General features: G+C 39.8%; 1 protein-coding gene across 2 annotated transcripts; it reads right to left on the minus strand.

Moving 5' to 3' along the window:
- Positions 1-8,830: 8,830 nt before the first annotated feature.
- ncl (nucleolin) lies at positions 8,831-15,959 on the minus strand. 2 transcript variants are annotated; one of them, XM_081708473.1, is made up of 18 exons: positions 15,808-15,959; positions 14,782-14,880; positions 14,560-14,677; positions 14,331-14,403; positions 14,275-14,300; positions 13,447-13,659; positions 13,225-13,356; positions 12,865-13,005; positions 12,549-12,635; positions 12,233-12,356; positions 11,979-12,115; positions 11,651-11,777; positions 11,410-11,546; positions 11,095-11,224; positions 10,729-10,871; positions 10,501-10,627; positions 9,655-9,911; positions 8,831-9,525 (listed from the first exon to the last, which is right to left on the minus strand). In XM_081708473.1, exons 1-18 carry the CDS (start codon positions 15,823-15,825, stop codon positions 9,464-9,466), a joined length of 2,151 nt encoding a protein of 716 aa, XP_081564599.1. In that variant the 5' UTR covers positions 15,826-15,959; the 3' UTR covers positions 8,831-9,463. The 2 variants fall into 2 exon arrangements, with proteins under 2 accessions (XP_081564599.1, XP_026879249.3); XM_027023448.3 differs by having other exon boundaries at positions 14,275-14,403.
- Positions 15,960-17,935: the final 1,976 nt, after the last annotated feature.

The raw sequence follows: 17,935 nt of genomic DNA on the forward strand, positions 1-17,935 counted from the left end.
TGCAGGCGTCTAACACATGGGCTTCTAACACTCAGACACATGACAAGCTTCTAACACAGGTGGCAGGTGAGGGGAAGCTAAGCAGAATGCAATGAAGAGTACAACATTCATCTGGTATAAATTAAAGAACCAAATTACAGAACATTTGATGCTAGAATTTATGCTAATGAATGTAATGGGGGGGAAAGCAAATCCAATAATCCAAATTTGTTGTTGTTGAGTATCACCTTACTAACTATTATATTATTTCTCTCTGCAGTCAAATGGAGCTATGTTAGCTATGATATTCATGTCTCCTATTTACATAGATATTTACATGTTATACCAGTTCCTGGAAAAGCACTATCCACCTGCTCATTGTAATATTGCTGGCTGAGTTTTCTGTGGTAAACTAGACCATGAATGAATACATCTGAATTATGAATTCTGACCATCTCTGTTCACACGTCTTTAAACTTTTTTCATTTTTATTCAAAAGCAAGCCTAAAAACAAAACTTTGGATGTTCTAGCTATAGAACATAATAGCACTACATATTTAACATTTCTCTTTTATGATCAATAGGCATTGAGCAGACACAGCCAGAGGGTAGCAGGAATGTCCTTGAAGATGTGACTGCACACAACCATTCAGTGATACCAAACTGTTATCAGCTCCTGTTTGTTGTGGATAAACTGTTAAAGCATTTAATGCCAGCTGTGCAAGAGGTCTAGGCTGTGCAAATTGACTTTAAAATCTTGAGGCCACAACTGCACTCCAAGGCTGTTTGCTCTCTTTACAAAACCATCTAGACATAACCCTTTTCAACAATAAATGTATTCTATCGTGGAATATGCAGAACAAAGGCAGTCCACTGAAAGTTAAGTACATTCTGCCACTGATGGAACAATGTAATATGAGGTTAGAAAACTAGTCAGTTGCTGTTCATGTCAAAGCAGCAGTTTATTCTTAAGGCTAGAGAAATAGGTGCTAAGGTAACAGTCGACCACCCAGACTTAACAAACTGACAGAGGGAACTTTGGATAGTAATTAGGAAGTTTGTGTGGAGAATCCAACCCCCACCCCCCAACACTGCGATTGTTTTTCTTGTAAACCATATTTTATTATTAAGTATGTTTCCTTTGGTTTGGTGAAACTAGCTCATACTCCTGGAACGTAGTGGGTAGTGGTGTGCTTCTCTGCAACAGGAGAAGAATATAAAGGTCAAAGAGCTAGTAAGAGAGACTAATATGCCTAGACCTAGACTAAATCTAAATACACCAATCTGATCATTTGGCATTTTAGTTATTTTTGCATATAAAGGCAACTTCTTTCAAAGTCTGACATTAATCCAAGACAAAACCAAAAATGGTGATCAATTTACACCTGTTTTTCTAAATAGCATTGGGTATTATGGTAAGATGAGTCACTTCAACCTTTTCTGACCACTTTCATCTATTGAATCAACACACATTCCCCTTTATTGTCTATTTTCTTTAATATCAAATTAACTGTGAACAGTCTGTCCTAGAACATGGATAGAATTTTTCACCTAACTCTTTTAGGCTTTTATGGACATGAAGTTCCACACTTACTATAAATACCTCTGTTTAATCAGATAATTATACCATTCCAGGCTAGAGTAATCCCAGCAGTGGTGGTATAGTTGGAGAGAGAAAAATGCAGCACAAAACATCATGCATACCTAAAGAAGCTAATGGAGGACATTCACTCCAAGATTACAGGTGATTGTATATAGTCTTTTATATTTGAAGTGGCCTGGGGAATATCCACAAATTACAGGTAAAGAGGGAACAATATAGTAATATCTCTGTGTCACTGCTGTGCTGTAGTGCACTTCGCTTTACAAAGAAATGCTATTTGACCAAATCAAGCAATCTTTCTTGACCCGAATGAATGAACTGAACTGAAACAAAATGAAATTCAGTCCTACCAGTTAGCCCCCTGTATCAGCTCAGACTGACGTGCCAGTGAGAAGCTAAGATGCTGAACCAGACTGTAAGGAACAATGGAAAATTAAGGAGCACAGATGGTATCACCTCCTGACAGGCAAGAGGTAACCAATGATTAAAAGACACTTTGAGGGAGCTGTCGACAGTCAGCCAGGCTATCAGTGAGCCACCACCCAGCCCTGGAGTGTGCACAGCCCTGCATGCTGCCTTGACCCTTCATGTCACCTTGAGTCTGCATTACACCTTAAGTGCATTACACCTGAAGTGTATATAGTTCACCATACAATTGCAGAATCGCATATCACAAGACCAGAAATGTTGTGTGGTTATACAGTTTTTTTCCTTGGTTCTGAAATAGCAAATTTTGAAGTTAATATTTCCTCATTCTCCTTGTTCAGTACGAGGAACATTCAGTGTAAGGACTGCAATGTCAGTGTAGAACACTCAGTAGGGCAAGCAAGGTCAGGCAAATATAGTGTATACCACTCTTCTTACACAGTGGCAATTCAAGTTTTACACAGACATACACAGAAGAATTTAAATAATGAAGCTCATTACATCCTGAGATCTACATCACATTTCTTGGGCCTAACTGAAAGCTTAGTTTGGGAAACAAAAAAAAAAGTTCAAATTTTAAAGACTCTCAAGGTCATGTTTTGACAAGAAATCCCTACTTTTGTTAATGTTTTCGAGATTACGGAATGCTTGTTGTGACGGGTACATGGAGGGAGTGAGATGCAAGTGCAAGTTTTTACTGTCTTTATTCTCCATAAGATAGGAAACAAAGAAGCACAGCGGTGAGCTGGCCAAAAATAAACAAGAGCAAAACTCAGGGCATTTAAGACAGAGCAGAAAAGAAGCATTACTCATTACTTACTTCCAGTGCACTGGACAAGCATTCTTGTGGGCTTAATTAAAGAGTTAAACAAAATGGAAATCAAGGGACAGATGTGAGCAATTAATAATCAGGGGGCTTGGGAACAGGAAGAGGTGTGTGTGTGTGTGTGTGTGTGTGTGTGTGTGTGTGTGTGTGTGTGTGTGTGTGTGTGTGTGTGTGTGTGTGAAATCAGAGTCCAGTAGGACACTTAGGTTGCAAACTGTCTTTTGATTTGATATTCCATGTTCTTGAAGGATGTGGCCAAGGGAAAATATAGAAATTGAATAGAAATGATCTAAGAAATAGAACCCTGGAGCAAACAATAGGTCATAGGCATCCACTCAGATACATATTTCATATTATGGATTTTAGTGTTGAAAAAACATGCATTATATATCTCAGCTGATGTAATTTAAGAAGCCGTTTATGTGGGAGGATTAGTTAGCCTGTTCATTTGTGGCAAACAATTCACTTGTTGTTAATGTTATTGTTGATGATTTTGGAGAGGAATGACTTCCATTCCACTTTCTACTTACTTTGCCTAATAGGGTATTTAATGCACACAGTGCATTTGTAGATCTTTGTGAATCTGAAGTCTGGTTTTATTCCATTTGCATTCTGCTTTTCTATGTTCTCTTGAAATGACTTTTAACTAGTGCTCCATGACAATGATCTTTTTTTACTTTAAAAAACATAACAAGTGACCCAGACAGGTTGGTGTCACGGTACGGCCCCTCCCCCCAAATGTCTACCTGTGTGTGTGTGTGTCTCCAGAGAGATCTTTCAGTCTAAGGAGGAGGAAGATGGGCAAGTTTGGAGCAAAATCTGTGTAAGAAATACCTTACCCCCCCCCCCCCCCCCCCCCCCCACCCACACACACACACACAAGTTTTTCCATCTTCTCAGGAAAGTCCAAATGTGGAGGGGAGGATGTAGAGGGAGTTGTTTGCAGGGAGTCTGGTGGTGATTACTTTGACCCTGGTAAAGAGCCTGGTGGTGGTTGCCATGACCCTGGCAGACAGAGCAGGTCATGTTGACTCTCATCCAGTCAGACATCCTGCCTGAGTCATGTACTATGTCTTTCTGCCATTACTTTCCTCTTCAGGTGGCTGACAGGTGACAGTGAAAAAAGAAGCTTGTACTGTTGTGCTTTTACTCCAGCCTTGTTATGGCTTACACCATCAGTTCTAAAAAAAAAATCTACAACCCCAGAACAGATTGAAATTGTCAATGTAACTGAGTCCACTGGAGCTACAAAATCGACTGAGCTCCATGTTGAGAAAATGAGAGAACACATTAGTTCATCTGTCTCGAAGGGGTTAAACAGTTCAATAAAGTCAATTTTAGTCATTTCTGATTGTTCTGTTTGAATGTCAGCCTTGCCAACATGTACAGTAATCTAACTGACTGTCTAATGGTAGGACGGAGTGCTGTGAATCTTCTCATTTACATTGTAAACCATCACAGTGGGGAAGCAGTATGTTTTATGCCCATGTACCTGATAGTGGAATCACCCACAATCAGAGTGCTCGGCGTGGCATTCCTCTCAGCAGAGAGCCGCTGCTCAATTGGGCCTATACTGCTAGCCCGCTGAAATGGGCCTGTACTACTAGCCTGCTGAATTGGGATTGTACTGCTTTGCATTTCTGTTCATGGTACCTTGCAAGTGCTGTGTGCTTAGAGGAAGAAGAGGTGCTCTCCTACAGGAAAGCAAAGTGCATAGACATACAACCCCTTAAGAATCAACTTACAGAAATCGACAAATCTGTTACAATGTTTTCTTGCAAGACATTTTCAGACGTCAGCAGTTTACATGCAGATAGGAGATCAGGGTAAGAAACTGCACAATCCACAAAACTACACAAACTTGTTACTGAAAATGGTAAAACTAGCTTCAGCAGGTGGTCCAGTGGGTCTTGAGCAAAACACATTTTCAGTCTTAGTATATTTACCAACAGCATTGCTCTGGTTACCTTCTTAAAATATTTTGTGTTCTAACATATTTACATTAGCTGCAGTGTTTTGTGCTCACCTTGTGATGTAAGCATTGCTGGCATTTGAACCTATGAAGCATATTTGACAATCACAGTGATGCTGGAGGGAGAAAATCATTCCTGTTGTAAGTGTGTAGTTTTTTCTATATTAGTTCAGTCATAACTTTATATCATAAGACGAAAACCAGACATGGATTATGTATTTCAGCTATAAAATAGTGACAATGTGTACAAGTGAATGAAACTCTAGATACATATGCTGAAGGAATATAAACTTAGCTTGGGGTACTCTGGGTGTAATATAAAATTTTGGAATAATACCAATTACAAGGGTAAGTTTACTTTCAGCATGATTTCATGTACATACTGGGAAAGTGACCTGATATCCTGCAAATTGAGTCCACAGCTGTACATCTCAGTGGCATCATAATGGAGTATAAAGGAGCTTCAAAACTTCCCCAAGACAGCGACCATGAGCAAGCTTGAAAACAGTAGCGAGAGATAAGACTTGGGAGAAGGAATACTGTGCTATAATGTTACAGCCTGTTCTGGGTATGGACTGCAATACACAAGGAAGCAAAATGCTCTTTCAGAGTTTTCATTGTTGTTTGTTTTGTACTTTTTTGTAGGTAGGGGAGATGTAGTCTATGGTAAAATCAGACAGTAAAACAACCAATGGAGAAATACTTCAAACAGAGACCTAAAGTTGGTCATAAACAATTCACAAATCAATTATTTTCATGACCCAACCAGAACAAAACACTAAATAAAACACTACTGCCCAATAAAAGGATAAAAGGAACCTCATCAAAGAAAGTGAAATCAAACACTTATTATTATCCCTAACTCCCTAGCTAGTAACAGCCAGGTGTAAAATACGTCAAATATATGTCAAATAACTGTGCCAGAACTACAGAAATTACAAACAATTTTTTAGAGATTTTTGCATATGCAACCAAATCCAGAATGTTAGGGGCAGTGAAGCGCAGACCACATTTGTACAGTAAAACAGGCAGGGCTTAAACATACCACAGACAGTTCATTCACAAGCTTCACAAAGACAGAAAAACAGCATGTCAGACACACAAAAAGAATTAAAGGCAACCAAAGGCCAGTAATCAGCCAATCAGAAACAAGAGGTGTGACTGGATCAGAAGCACAAAGACACCAAAACACAACCTACAGCAATGGCATATTTTAGCAGATTTTCATAAAGACTACAGAAACTCAATACATTTACAGTTAAAATGATTATCAAAATGAGTTATCTCAAACATACTATATGTAAAACAGATTACCAAAACTTCCTGAACCTGAATAAAGATAAAACAGAGTACATGTTCTTGTTCAGTGGAACAAATAACAGAGATGTGATTAGAGTACCAAATCAGCAATCTACCATCTCTAAGATAAACTAAATTTGATTTTTTTTTTTTTTTTTGTCAAAACAAGACCTTGAAAAACTCATTCAAGCATTTATTTTTAACAGGGTCAACTATAACTGCGTCCCACTGGTCTTCCTAAAACCAGCTTCCTAAAACCAAGTCAAAGAAATAGAGTTGACTCAAAATGTTGCTGCCAGAAAAGGGAACACATCAACCCAATGTTCAAATCCTTACACTGGCTCCCACTATGTTGCATTACTCCTCTATAAAACAATAAATAGTTAATGTATGCTCTAGGAATATAATCAAACCAGACTCTCAGATCAATAGAAACCATAACATATTCAAACCAGACTCTCGGATCACTAGAAACTCATCAGTTAATTGTGCCTAAGGTGAAGTATTAAGCATGGAGAACCAGCATTTAGCTTCTACACTGCACTTTGATCAAAGCATTTGTCAAAGACACTCAGAGGTGGACATTTTTGAGACAGAAAAACTACATATTCAATCAAGGATTCAAGGCAGTTTTAGCCATCAGCAGAGGTGGGTAGAGTAGCCAAAACTGTACTCAAGTAAACGTACTGTTAGTTTAAAATAATACTTACTCAATTAGAAGTAAAAATAGTCATTTAAATTAGTAAGAAAGAAAGTATCTGTTAAAAAGTCTATTTAAGTAGCGAGTTAATTCATCAGAACTTATTTAGCAACACCGGGCAAATATAACATGTGGTCCTCGTCTTTCATTTTACATTGAATTCAAATCTGTTTTAAAGACGTTTCTATTAGACATGGTTCTTAAGTTAAATTTACAATAATTGTCCATTGTCGGCCAGAGGAGGATGGGTCCCCCTTTGAGTCTTGGTTCCTCTCAAGGTTTCTTCCTCATGCACTGGGGAGTTTTTCCTTGTCACTGTTGCCCTTGGCTTGCTCACTGGGGGCTTTGACTTGGACATTTGTAAAGCTGCTTTGTGACAACATCTGCACTATATATATATATATATATATATACACACACACACACACACACACACACAGGCGTACAGTCTTGTACAGCTGTATATATTTGGACTCAGAAACATCCCTCTTCAGTGTCCAGCAATACTCTGCCAACACATCCACATAGCAGTAAAATAATACCATACACAGGCCTGCAGAAAGTATATAATGAACATTTAGCAGCTGGTGCTGAATGTCTGCTTCCTCTGTAGTAAGAAATACCTCATTTACCAGAGGTCCTTGATCTCACCATCTTTTATAACAACAGGTCTAACAAGTACTTCCTAAATTAAAAGGTTGTGTCTTTTAAAAATTAATCCTGAACAAGTAAACCTGTAATAAGCAATGTAAGTAATAAGCAATGATTCATCCAAATTTCACAAACTAAAAAGTCACAGAAGCCTATATATATATATATTGTATAGGTTATAAACTTCTCACACCAGCTAGTAAACCACCATATTTAGCTACTGATAAATATACTCCCCCACAGCCTCCACACACATTAAATAATGTCACAAGAGCAATCGGGTGCTGCGAGTTAGGCAAATAGCTATAAATATTCACCAATCGGCCATAACATTAAAACCACTAATGAATAACATTATTAGTCGCAATGGCACCTGTCAATAATGTAGAGGCTAGCCCATCTGATCTGATGCCACAGAAGAGCAACACTGGAACACATTATTGATAAAGATAATGCTGGCTAGGACAGAACGGTATGACAGATAGCACTTTGACACGTACTATCAACCTAAGTGGCAATGGTATACCCTAATGACATTTCAGAAGGATAATGCTGTCTGCCACACTTCAAAAAATTGCTCAGGAATAGCTTAAGGAACATGACAAGAGTTCAAGGTGTCATTCAAATTTCACAAACCTCAATGTAATTGACCATCTGTGGGATAAACTGGAAAAACAAGCCTAGACACCCCACCTCAACTTACAGGACTTATTTTCAAATACCTCAGAACCTTCAGAGATCTTGAGGAGTCCATGCCTTAAGTGAGAGCTGTTTATGTTCCAAGTCAAAGCTGTTCTAGAATTCACAATTTATAAATTAAAACAAATTCAATTTAATTATGAACAAAATGTTAGGATTTTTTTTTATTATTGCAGCATTGGGCCCATAATACTTCTAATGCAGTAGTCTTGATGAGACTGACACCTGGTGGAACAATGGCCACGTTATTCATGTTAAAAATACATTGAAAATATTCTACTCATTCAAATTAAAGCATGATCCCAATACTCCATTGCATTCGTGTTAGCTGAAGGTCAAAAATATCCAATTAAAAGAGCCCCTTATATTTGTCACACACATTACCATGCCTTTCCTTTTTATATGCAATTTCCTTTTATAACTCATTTCTATATTTGAAACATTAGCATTTAACCCTGACAACTGCACTAAACCCCACAATTAGACACTGTATTTAGCCTTTAAATAAGTTTGAGAAGACTTTAGCCCAAGAGCTACAAACCATCATCAACTCGTGTTACACTCCTGTTAACTGAAATCAGACCAGTTTAAAGATGCATAACAACAACCAGAAACTGTATTGGGTGGATGACTCTCCAACACACTCCAGCACCTCAAAAACAAGACGTTGACTACTTTACAAATAAATTTTGTTTATTCAAAATTCATGGGCTTTTCCATTTTCAAAACATGAAAACATGAAAAATACTGAAAGTTAGTCATTACAGTTACATATAATTCAAACACCGAGCTCTATAAACTCAACTTCATCTCCAGATGGACTCATCACTGGGACAGCTCCTCAGTAAGAATGAAAAACCTCCCACGCCATTTAAGACAGTACACCAATTTACCAGATTCTAAACACCCAAAAACAGCTTGGGTCAATTTAAACGTTCATTCATTACAATATGCTTTGTACATTAACGATAAAACACGCACCTAAAGCAAACTAAAAAAAAGAAGCTTACTTTAACAAAAATTAAAAAAAAGAGGAGGAACTTGTATCTAAACCAACAGAGTATTATTCATGATATTCACATTTCAATTTTCCCTCCTTAAAAAGGGAAAACGAAGATGTGCGTAGGTTCAGGGGAACATCTCAGAGCACAGTCACAGAGGGCAGAGAAGTGAGGAACTCCATACAGGTTCAACACACTAGATGCTTTCTGGAATGTCCGAAAAGCCCTGTTAGAGCAGACGCACAGACAAAAAAAAACAAAAACAAAAACAAAAAAAACCACGAGTCCATTCAAAAGGAAATAAAATTTAATCATCAAACTTGATCTTCTTCCCTTGAGGCTTTGACCCGAATCCACCACCTCTGCCACCTGAAAAATTGGTCAAGAAAAAAAAAAAAGGGCACTCAGGTCAAGCAGTAACAGGAGTCAATGATCCAATCCATTAAATATATATTTTTACCAAAAGCTTGCTAAACACGCCTCAACACAAACTCATACCTCTGAAGCCTCCTCTTCCACCCCCACGGTTTCCTCCACGACCTCCACGGAAGCCACCACCGCGGCCGAAGCCTCCTCTTCCGCCCCCTCTGCCTCCAAATCCACCACCAAAGCCACCCCGGCCACCCCCACGGCCGCCCTCCCCCTTGGGCCTGGCGTAGTCTAGGGTCACTCTATTGCCATCTATCTCCCCATCATTCATGGCCTCTTTGGCTGCTTTGCATTCCTCCTCACTGTCAAAGTCCACAAAGCCATACCTGGAGGACAGGGATAAGAATTGTCATTGACAAAAATCACTATTTTATTAGTGTGTTCATTTTGCACGCGTACAAAAAAAAGGCTCACGCACAGGTGAGACCAGGTGTCTCACAGAAAAAAAAAAGTGACTCCCACTACAGAGGAGCGACTCTCTCTCCCGTGACTTTGACTCTACTTCTCTAGCGAATCCATGCAGTGTCACTGGTTAGACAGAGAGGAGCTCAAGAGAAGACCTTTTTTTTTGTCTCTCTACAATGCAGAACCTCCCATTTTCTTGTGAAGGATGCACAAAAGCAAATTTATTCCAGTTTGTCCAATCATCAATATGACAAATGCAATGCTTAGCAAATGTTTCCAAGAGTCTCTGACTTGATGTGCTCTGAGCTAATGCAGATTTTTCAGCATTAATTCATCAGCAAATAATCAGCATTAATTCATCAGCAAACAAGAAATAGACTCATGCAGTTATACAGCACCTGGACCAACCATGACCACATACCCATCAACAGAGATGAACACCTAGGTATCTGGAAATTCTCTCCATAAGGTCTCTTACACAAACTCAAATTGTTACAAAACCTAAATTACCCTTTACAGGAACCAGTGTCCTTATCTGTGGCCACTCTAGCAGCAATGGAGCCCTCGAAGGCATCTTGCAAGGTCTGCTCTGTGGTCTCCTCAGATAGGCCCTTCACAAACAGGGTTTTTGTGGGACCTGTGGGCAGAGAACCTGTGTGAACAGCAAGCCAAATCACAACATCCCATCCTCGTGCGTACCAACAGATGTTCTGTGCTTCCGACGCAGTGTGTACCAACCTGAGGAGCCCCTGCCTCCCCCACTCTCCCCACGGCTCTGACTGTACTCCAGCCTGATGGACCGGCCCTCAATCTCTGTGTTGTTGCAGGAGTCAAGTGCCTCCTTGCAGTCCTCTGTGCTCTCAAACTCCACAAAGGCATACCTACAGAGAAGCACACAATGTTTAATTAGTCTTCCTGAGGGAGAGTAGGGCCATAGAGCCCCAGGAACTGTTGTTCTCTGCCAGGAACAAAACCACTGAGTACCTTCCTTACCACCATCATGAACAATAAAAGCAAACAAACCACATACTCATGTACATTTCATATCAACCTTTACGATGTAGAAAAAGTAGTAGTAAAAAACAACAACATTCTAAAACTCACCCCTTAGCACGGCCATTGTTTTGTGGTATCCTGATAGACACTGCCTTTTCAAATACACTCTGAAGAGACTCTTCTGTAGCACTGAAGGCCAAATTGTTTACTACAAGGACTTTGCTTACAGTTGCTGTAGCTATAGAAAGAGTAGGGCCAACAAAAAAAAGGATTAGTCTTGCATATAAAGTAACAATCTCAACAATGGTATCAATACTGCCTCAGTACTTGACTATCCTGAGATCCACAGCAGATGTCAGACATTTCAAGCTTCATCATAAGCAGCCAGGGTAAGAGTTTATTTCCCGTGGGGGCAGAGCTTACCTGGGCCTTTGCCACCCTGTCTGCTCTTAGCTCCTGTGAAGTCCACCATGATGGACCGCCCCTGAACATCTGAACCTTGCGTTTTCTCCAACATCTCTTCAGCAATTGCCTCTGTTTTGAACTCTATGTATGCAATTCTATCCAGTAAAACAAAAACAAAATAAGCCACACCAACTCTGTAGAGTAGCAAAATGATATCAATCCATGTTTTTGTATCATTTGATAAGTGATTGTTCTGTACCCTCTGCTGGAACCATTTTGGCCTTTAGGCATCCTGATTTCCACTGCCTGGTCAAAGACCTCCTTCAGATCCTCTTCCGTTACAGAGTATGGGAGATTCTTCACAAAGAGCGTGCGAGCATCTCTCTCTGCAGGCATGTGCATAGACACAAAGAAGTCAGCCACCTGTGGCTTTGATCAAACCTTCGGTTGTGAACACCTGTTACCAGATCAGTACTTGACTATCGTTTGAAACCCACATCAATGTTTCAGGAGACAAATAAAAATCATCACATCTGGATACCATACATATATACTAACGAAATAAATTCAGACCAAATGAAAAATACCTTTTTTGTTTTCCTGAGAATTCTCCTTGCTTCTGGCCCTGTCCAGTTTTATTGGCAGGCCCATACACTTTTTTCCATTCAGAGCAAGAGCCTTCAGCAGCTCCTCTTCTGAACCAAAGTCAACATAGCCAAACTTCCTGCAATAGCAAGGTACATTTCCATAGTCAGTCAACAACTTAAGTAATTTCTACTGCATACATCACTACTGCAACAATTTGTGAACAATTCATATGTACTGCTAAATCCATCCAGACCTGTTTGCTCCAAGTCGGACATCCTGAACTACAAGGCTCTCCTTCTTAAAGAACTTGGCGACAGCATCCTTGATTTCATCAAAGTCATTTTCAGAATTCAAGTTGCCCATAAAGAGACTGAAGGCTGAAAATTCAAAGCTCAACATCAGTAACCAGATTTACAAAAAACAGCATCAACAGCCAATGAATTACACCAAGTCAGAACTGCAAAAAAGGTGACATCATACATCAGTATTAAGTCCCTTAATGTTCATCATGTATAGCATCTCTGCCTTTCAAGAGCTTGGCTACACAGAGGGAGGGAGGGGAGACTTACGCTCGCCATCAGCCTTGGTTTTCTTGGCAGGAGGTGTGCTCATATCCTTAACATCTGCTTTTCTCTTCCCTGTTGTAGCAGGGGCTGCTGTAATGAACAATAAAACAGCCTTAAGGCAAACAACCCAAATACATCACAATACTGATGAAAGTTTGTTCCTTTTAAGAAAGTCTACCACCAGTTCTTCATTTGCAAACATTTTGGATTCTGACATACCAAACTTTAGGGAACCCCAACACCTCGCCTTTACTTTGCTTCTGGGATGAGCTGTAACTTCCACCCTGCACTCCATAGAATGGACAAGAGACTGTCTTACCTTCTTCCTCCTCATCGTCGTCGTCTTCCTCGTCATCATCATCATCTTCCTCTTCAGACTCCTCCCTCACCTTCACCATTCCAGCTTTTTTGGTCGGGACAGCTGGAGCTGGCGTGGTGTCCATTTCTTCCTCGTCTGAATCTGCATCACAAGATGGTAAAACTTTACATGGAATCCCACTAAAACAGTGAGGAAAAACAGAAAAACAACTCCACGAAACCAGCACAGCAGTCCAAAATGGTCAACAAATACTTTTAGTATTAAGTCCAAAATTTCATATTTGCTGACCAAAGCAAGTCAAAGCCATGCTGACCAACATGTTCAGAGAGATAGACCACTAAATCAGCTCTGCACACATACCATCATCATCTTCCTCCTCTGACTCTTGTTTAGCAGCCTTGGCTTGAGCTGCTTTGGGAGCAGGTTTGGCTGGTGTTGCCTTCTTAGGAGGTGCTGCTTTCTTAGGAGGTGGGGCTTCCTCCTCTTCTGATTCTGTTGCCACCCCAACACACCCATCATTTGATCAGAAACCCATCACTTACATTTTGGACTAAAAAAGCCTTTTTAACTACCATTTCGCACCATCATCCTCCTCCTCATCATCATCATCAGATTCATCCACAGGGGCTGCCTTTCCAGGGGCCTTTCCGGCGGGGGCCGCCTTTCCAGGGGCCTTTCCGGCAGGGGCTGCCTTTCCAGGGGCCTTTCCGGCAGGGGCTGCCTTTCCAGGGGCCTTTCCGGCAGGGGCCGCCTTTCCAGGCGTTGCCTTCTTTGGTACCGGAAGCTCCTCCTCCTCTGTTGTGGTCCAAAGATAATGGCACATTTATCATAAGAAATGCCATAGTTTTAAAAAGTTCAGTAATGAGTATAAAATTGTTAGAAGACATGATATGTCCACCACCAGTCATGATCCCACATGCAAACATATCAAGTCCAAGTCTTGTGTCTCTGGCTAAGTAAAGTCTTAAGCTACTGATCATATAAACTAACATACATTCCCAATTGCAAAGTCATGAAACTGTGCACGAAACCCAACATTAAATTACAAGAAAACAGCAGCAGAATGCAGCACGCAGCTACAAAAGCTAGAAACTCACTAGTGCTTATAATTAGCCCAAATGTTCACAGCAGTTTGAATAAAAACAATAGTTTATCATTTAGCAGTATTTAATATTAGATCTTTAAGGAACTCGGCAATATAGCTAGTAGCTGCAACTACATTAATAAATCATTCCTTTAATAAACTTGTGCGATCTCACTTCTCAATGATTTTATTTTTTTTTCATCCAGACAATGCTCTCCCAGGTTGTGTATGGGTAGAAGATTTACCATGCAGACAAAGTAAATGGTTGGATCTTCAAAAGCATCAATGTTTTTCAATCAGTAAAAACTAAGCATTTATACACTTACCAGATTCTTCTTCTTCTTCATCATCATCATCATCATCATCATCATCATCATCATCGTCGTCGTCCACTTCCTTCTTCTTCCCTTTAGTTGAGGCTGATTTATTTACTTTAGGTGGTGGCACCTCCTCCTCTACAGGAAAAGAAAAACACCTCAGGTGAGACACTTTCAATACACAATTACACCAACAATTTACACTTAAATATTTTTCACATAGCACAACATTCCATTTACACATACAGAAAATGGACAAGTCATTTAAAGCTTACATATAAATGCAAGACCTACCAGATTCATCGTCTTCGTCATCATCATCATCATCCTCACTTTCTTCCTTGGCAGCAACCTTTCCATTTTTAAATACCTTTGGAACAGGTTTCCTAGCCACCGCTTTGGTTGGGAGTGTCTGCATTTATAGTCATGTAATTTTTGTTTGTTTTTTTGTTTTTACACCAACGAGTGACATGGATATCAATTTAAAACTGAACAAAATATTTAAGAAATTCTTACCACTTCCTCATCATCACTGTCTTCTTCACTGGAGTCCTCTTCTACCTCTTTCGGGGGGGGAGGAGCTTTTTTCTTAGGGGGAGCTTGTTTTTTTGCAGTCTAAACAGATTCAAAAATGGTCTCACATGGTGCACAATTAGAAGTTACAACAAGTCGACTTAATTAGGATCTCACAACAGCTAAAAATGTTGCGAGACGACAAGTACAACCTATTCATTTATTGACTTAGTTAACATAAACGGGGCAGGCACAGTCGCCACGTGTGAGGCGGCTGCTACCTGCATGGGACGAACCCACGTGGGGCTTCTCGTTTGCCAGGGGCCTCATGCTAAGCTAACTTGTCCAGCACAACACGCGGTAGGATGCGGCTAGAAACCACGATGTTACAATAAAAAGGTAGCTAGCTAGCAAAACAGGCGCTTGTTGCTCGTCTTCTAATGCAAACTTACACCGCCACCTAGCTACATTCACTTATCTTTATAACGAAGTTAGCTAGCAAGCTAACCGCCTAACTGAAGTGTTCGTTATGTGCATTTTACTCGCCGTGGCCCATTTTAAATGCCTTTCACGCGCAAACCTAACGTAGACGTTGATATTGATGCTTTTTAGTACACTGTGTACTCAAATTGTGTACACGGGATGTGTAGGCCACTGTGTGTTGGGGCGCGCTGGCCATTTTAAGCTCAAAATGAAGGACTCTAAGCAACGGAGCAGAGAAGAGAAACATGGCCGCTCCGACCTACGGCGTCCATTTTCGACACTGCAATGTTGTGTTAAGGTTTTCATACGTGCTGGTTAGTTATTTTACACACGTCTGGATTTTGTTAATACACGTCTCATCATTAGCATTAGTTAACCACATCAGATAGCTTACTAATAAACAAGCTAACGTTGCTAGCTGATACTAGGAAGTACAACTAGCCTAGCGTTAGCTACCCTCGTATAGTTGGCTAGAAGTATGTCGCGTAGAAACAATTCCACTTTGAATTTTATTACAGCAGTGTTAAAATAAAGAACAAATCTTACCTTTGCAAGTTTCACCATGGCTGAACAGTGTTTGCTTGAAACACGATGACAACGTTAAGCGAGTCGGGTTGTAACTCACACGTGGTTCCGTTCACAGCCTGGCGTACACTGGTGAGACAGAGTCCTTTCCTCCGCAGCAAGTTCACGTCTCTCCTCCCACAAAACCCACTACGTAGGCTGCATATATTTGCATAACGGTGTCTGATTATTTCTTCATTGCAGCTACTTGGCTACAACAATTCAGTTTAGTTTTCCGAAGAGTAAACCATTTTCATTATGATATAATGTACAATTTATTTGATGAAATAATAATAATAAAAAAATATACTTTTTTATTCCATCGATGCAAATCACTCTCATTCATCTCACAACATGTTCCAACATGGTTTCTAAGGAAAGTTGTTTCGGTCTCACAGATTTGACCCTGATGATAGAGTAGTAAGATAGCAAGGTAGCATGAAACAAGCTGGAGCCAGAAACTTCAACACTATCCTACACCAGCTGTTTTAAATGCTCCTAAATAAAATGTAAACAGACAAGAACTTGCATTTAAATGATTTAGCCACTACATTCTTACAGTACCATCAGGATTGCTTACAATATACATACAGGATCTGTATTCAGAATTGTCATTCACCAAATTCAAATGGCCATAGTGCTACTCTTGCCAATAGCTTTTAGGTGGTTTAGACATCTGAAGCAGCATTTCCTTGTGAGAACAACTTGGGCTTCAAATTTCTTCACATGATTGTCTACACTAATAGATTACTGCATGAGTAGATTTTCTGCAGGAGCCAACACACAGTATGGTTATTATCTGTATGGACGTCAACATGGCTGGGTTGGACTCGCAACTCAACATGCTTGGTTACATATGCAAAGCAGACAGCATCTTTAATAATCTCTAAATGATAACAAGCAGGCTGTGGGGCAGAATTGATGAAGGCTATTAATAGTATTGAGAAATCATATCTACCAGGTACATTGAAATTATGTTGTCTTTAATCTGACATGCTGCCTCACAATAGATGGCCACTTATGGATTTTGAGGTCACAATTACACAAATGGAGAGGCTGAAGAGGATTATGAATTAGTCTATAAGGAAGTGGCTGGGGTGTCTTATTGTTGTGGCAAAAAGGAAAATCACCTGGCCAGAGCTGTGGGCAATGGAGTTGCATCAGGCTTTTCTTGGAGCAATCTACAACATCCTTCCAACTCCGCAAAACATTGGACAGTGGGTAGACATATAAATTATATGTGGGGTTGGCATGCAGAAGCATATTTTATCAGTATGTAATCTTATTTTGTTACAGGGTCAATATACGTGAAGACAAAATCAAGTGCTTACATTTACATTTACGGCATTTAGAAGATGCTCTCATCCAGAGCGAATAACAAAAGTGCTTTGTCATATACTCATAGAATACATCCCAGCCAGTAGAGCAGGTTAGAGTCCAATGTACAAATGATGTAGAATACTGTAGAAATACAGGGATCACTGCTGATGCCTAGAAGTACAAAATATATAAGGTCTCTCTTAAACAATGATAAGTGTAATAAACAATAAGTGCTAGAGTTTGTTAAAAAACAACAGTTTAATAAACAAAAGCCTACAATAAGTATTAATTTAGTTAGTCAATATGGGAGCAGGGTCAGTTGTCATTTAAATATGCCACGAATAGATGTGTCTTCAGTCTGTGTTTGAAGACTGCAAGGGACTCTGCTGTCTGGACAGCAAGTGAGAGTTCATTCCACCATCTTGGAGCCAGGACAGAAAACAGTCTTCCATGAGACCTGAAGCATGGTATTTTAAGATGGGTGGATTGGTTTCTTAGCAGATTAGCATGTTAATTTGATAGTAAATTCCTAGATGTTAACTTATTGCCTAGTGAAATTAGTAATAAAGCAATTTAGTTTGTGCGAGGGGCAACGTTTTGGAGAGTGAGTGCAGGCTATAAATATAAATATAAGGTGAAGCACAAAATTGAAAATTGCTTGTGGATGTAGGTAAAAAAAAACTACAGGTCCCGTAGTGTATTGCTTAACTACACTGAAGTTGGACATGGTGTTGTACTCAGAAAGCAAATTAATAGTTTATTTCATACAGTTAACAATTCCATTTGAGGA

The sequence above is a fragment of the Electrophorus electricus genome, chromosome 26, assembly GCF_041902795.1.
Source record: "Electrophorus electricus isolate QZ-2024a chromosome 26, ASM4190279v1, whole genome shotgun sequence".
NCBI lineage: Eukaryota > Metazoa > Chordata > Actinopteri > Gymnotiformes > Gymnotidae > Electrophorus > Electrophorus electricus.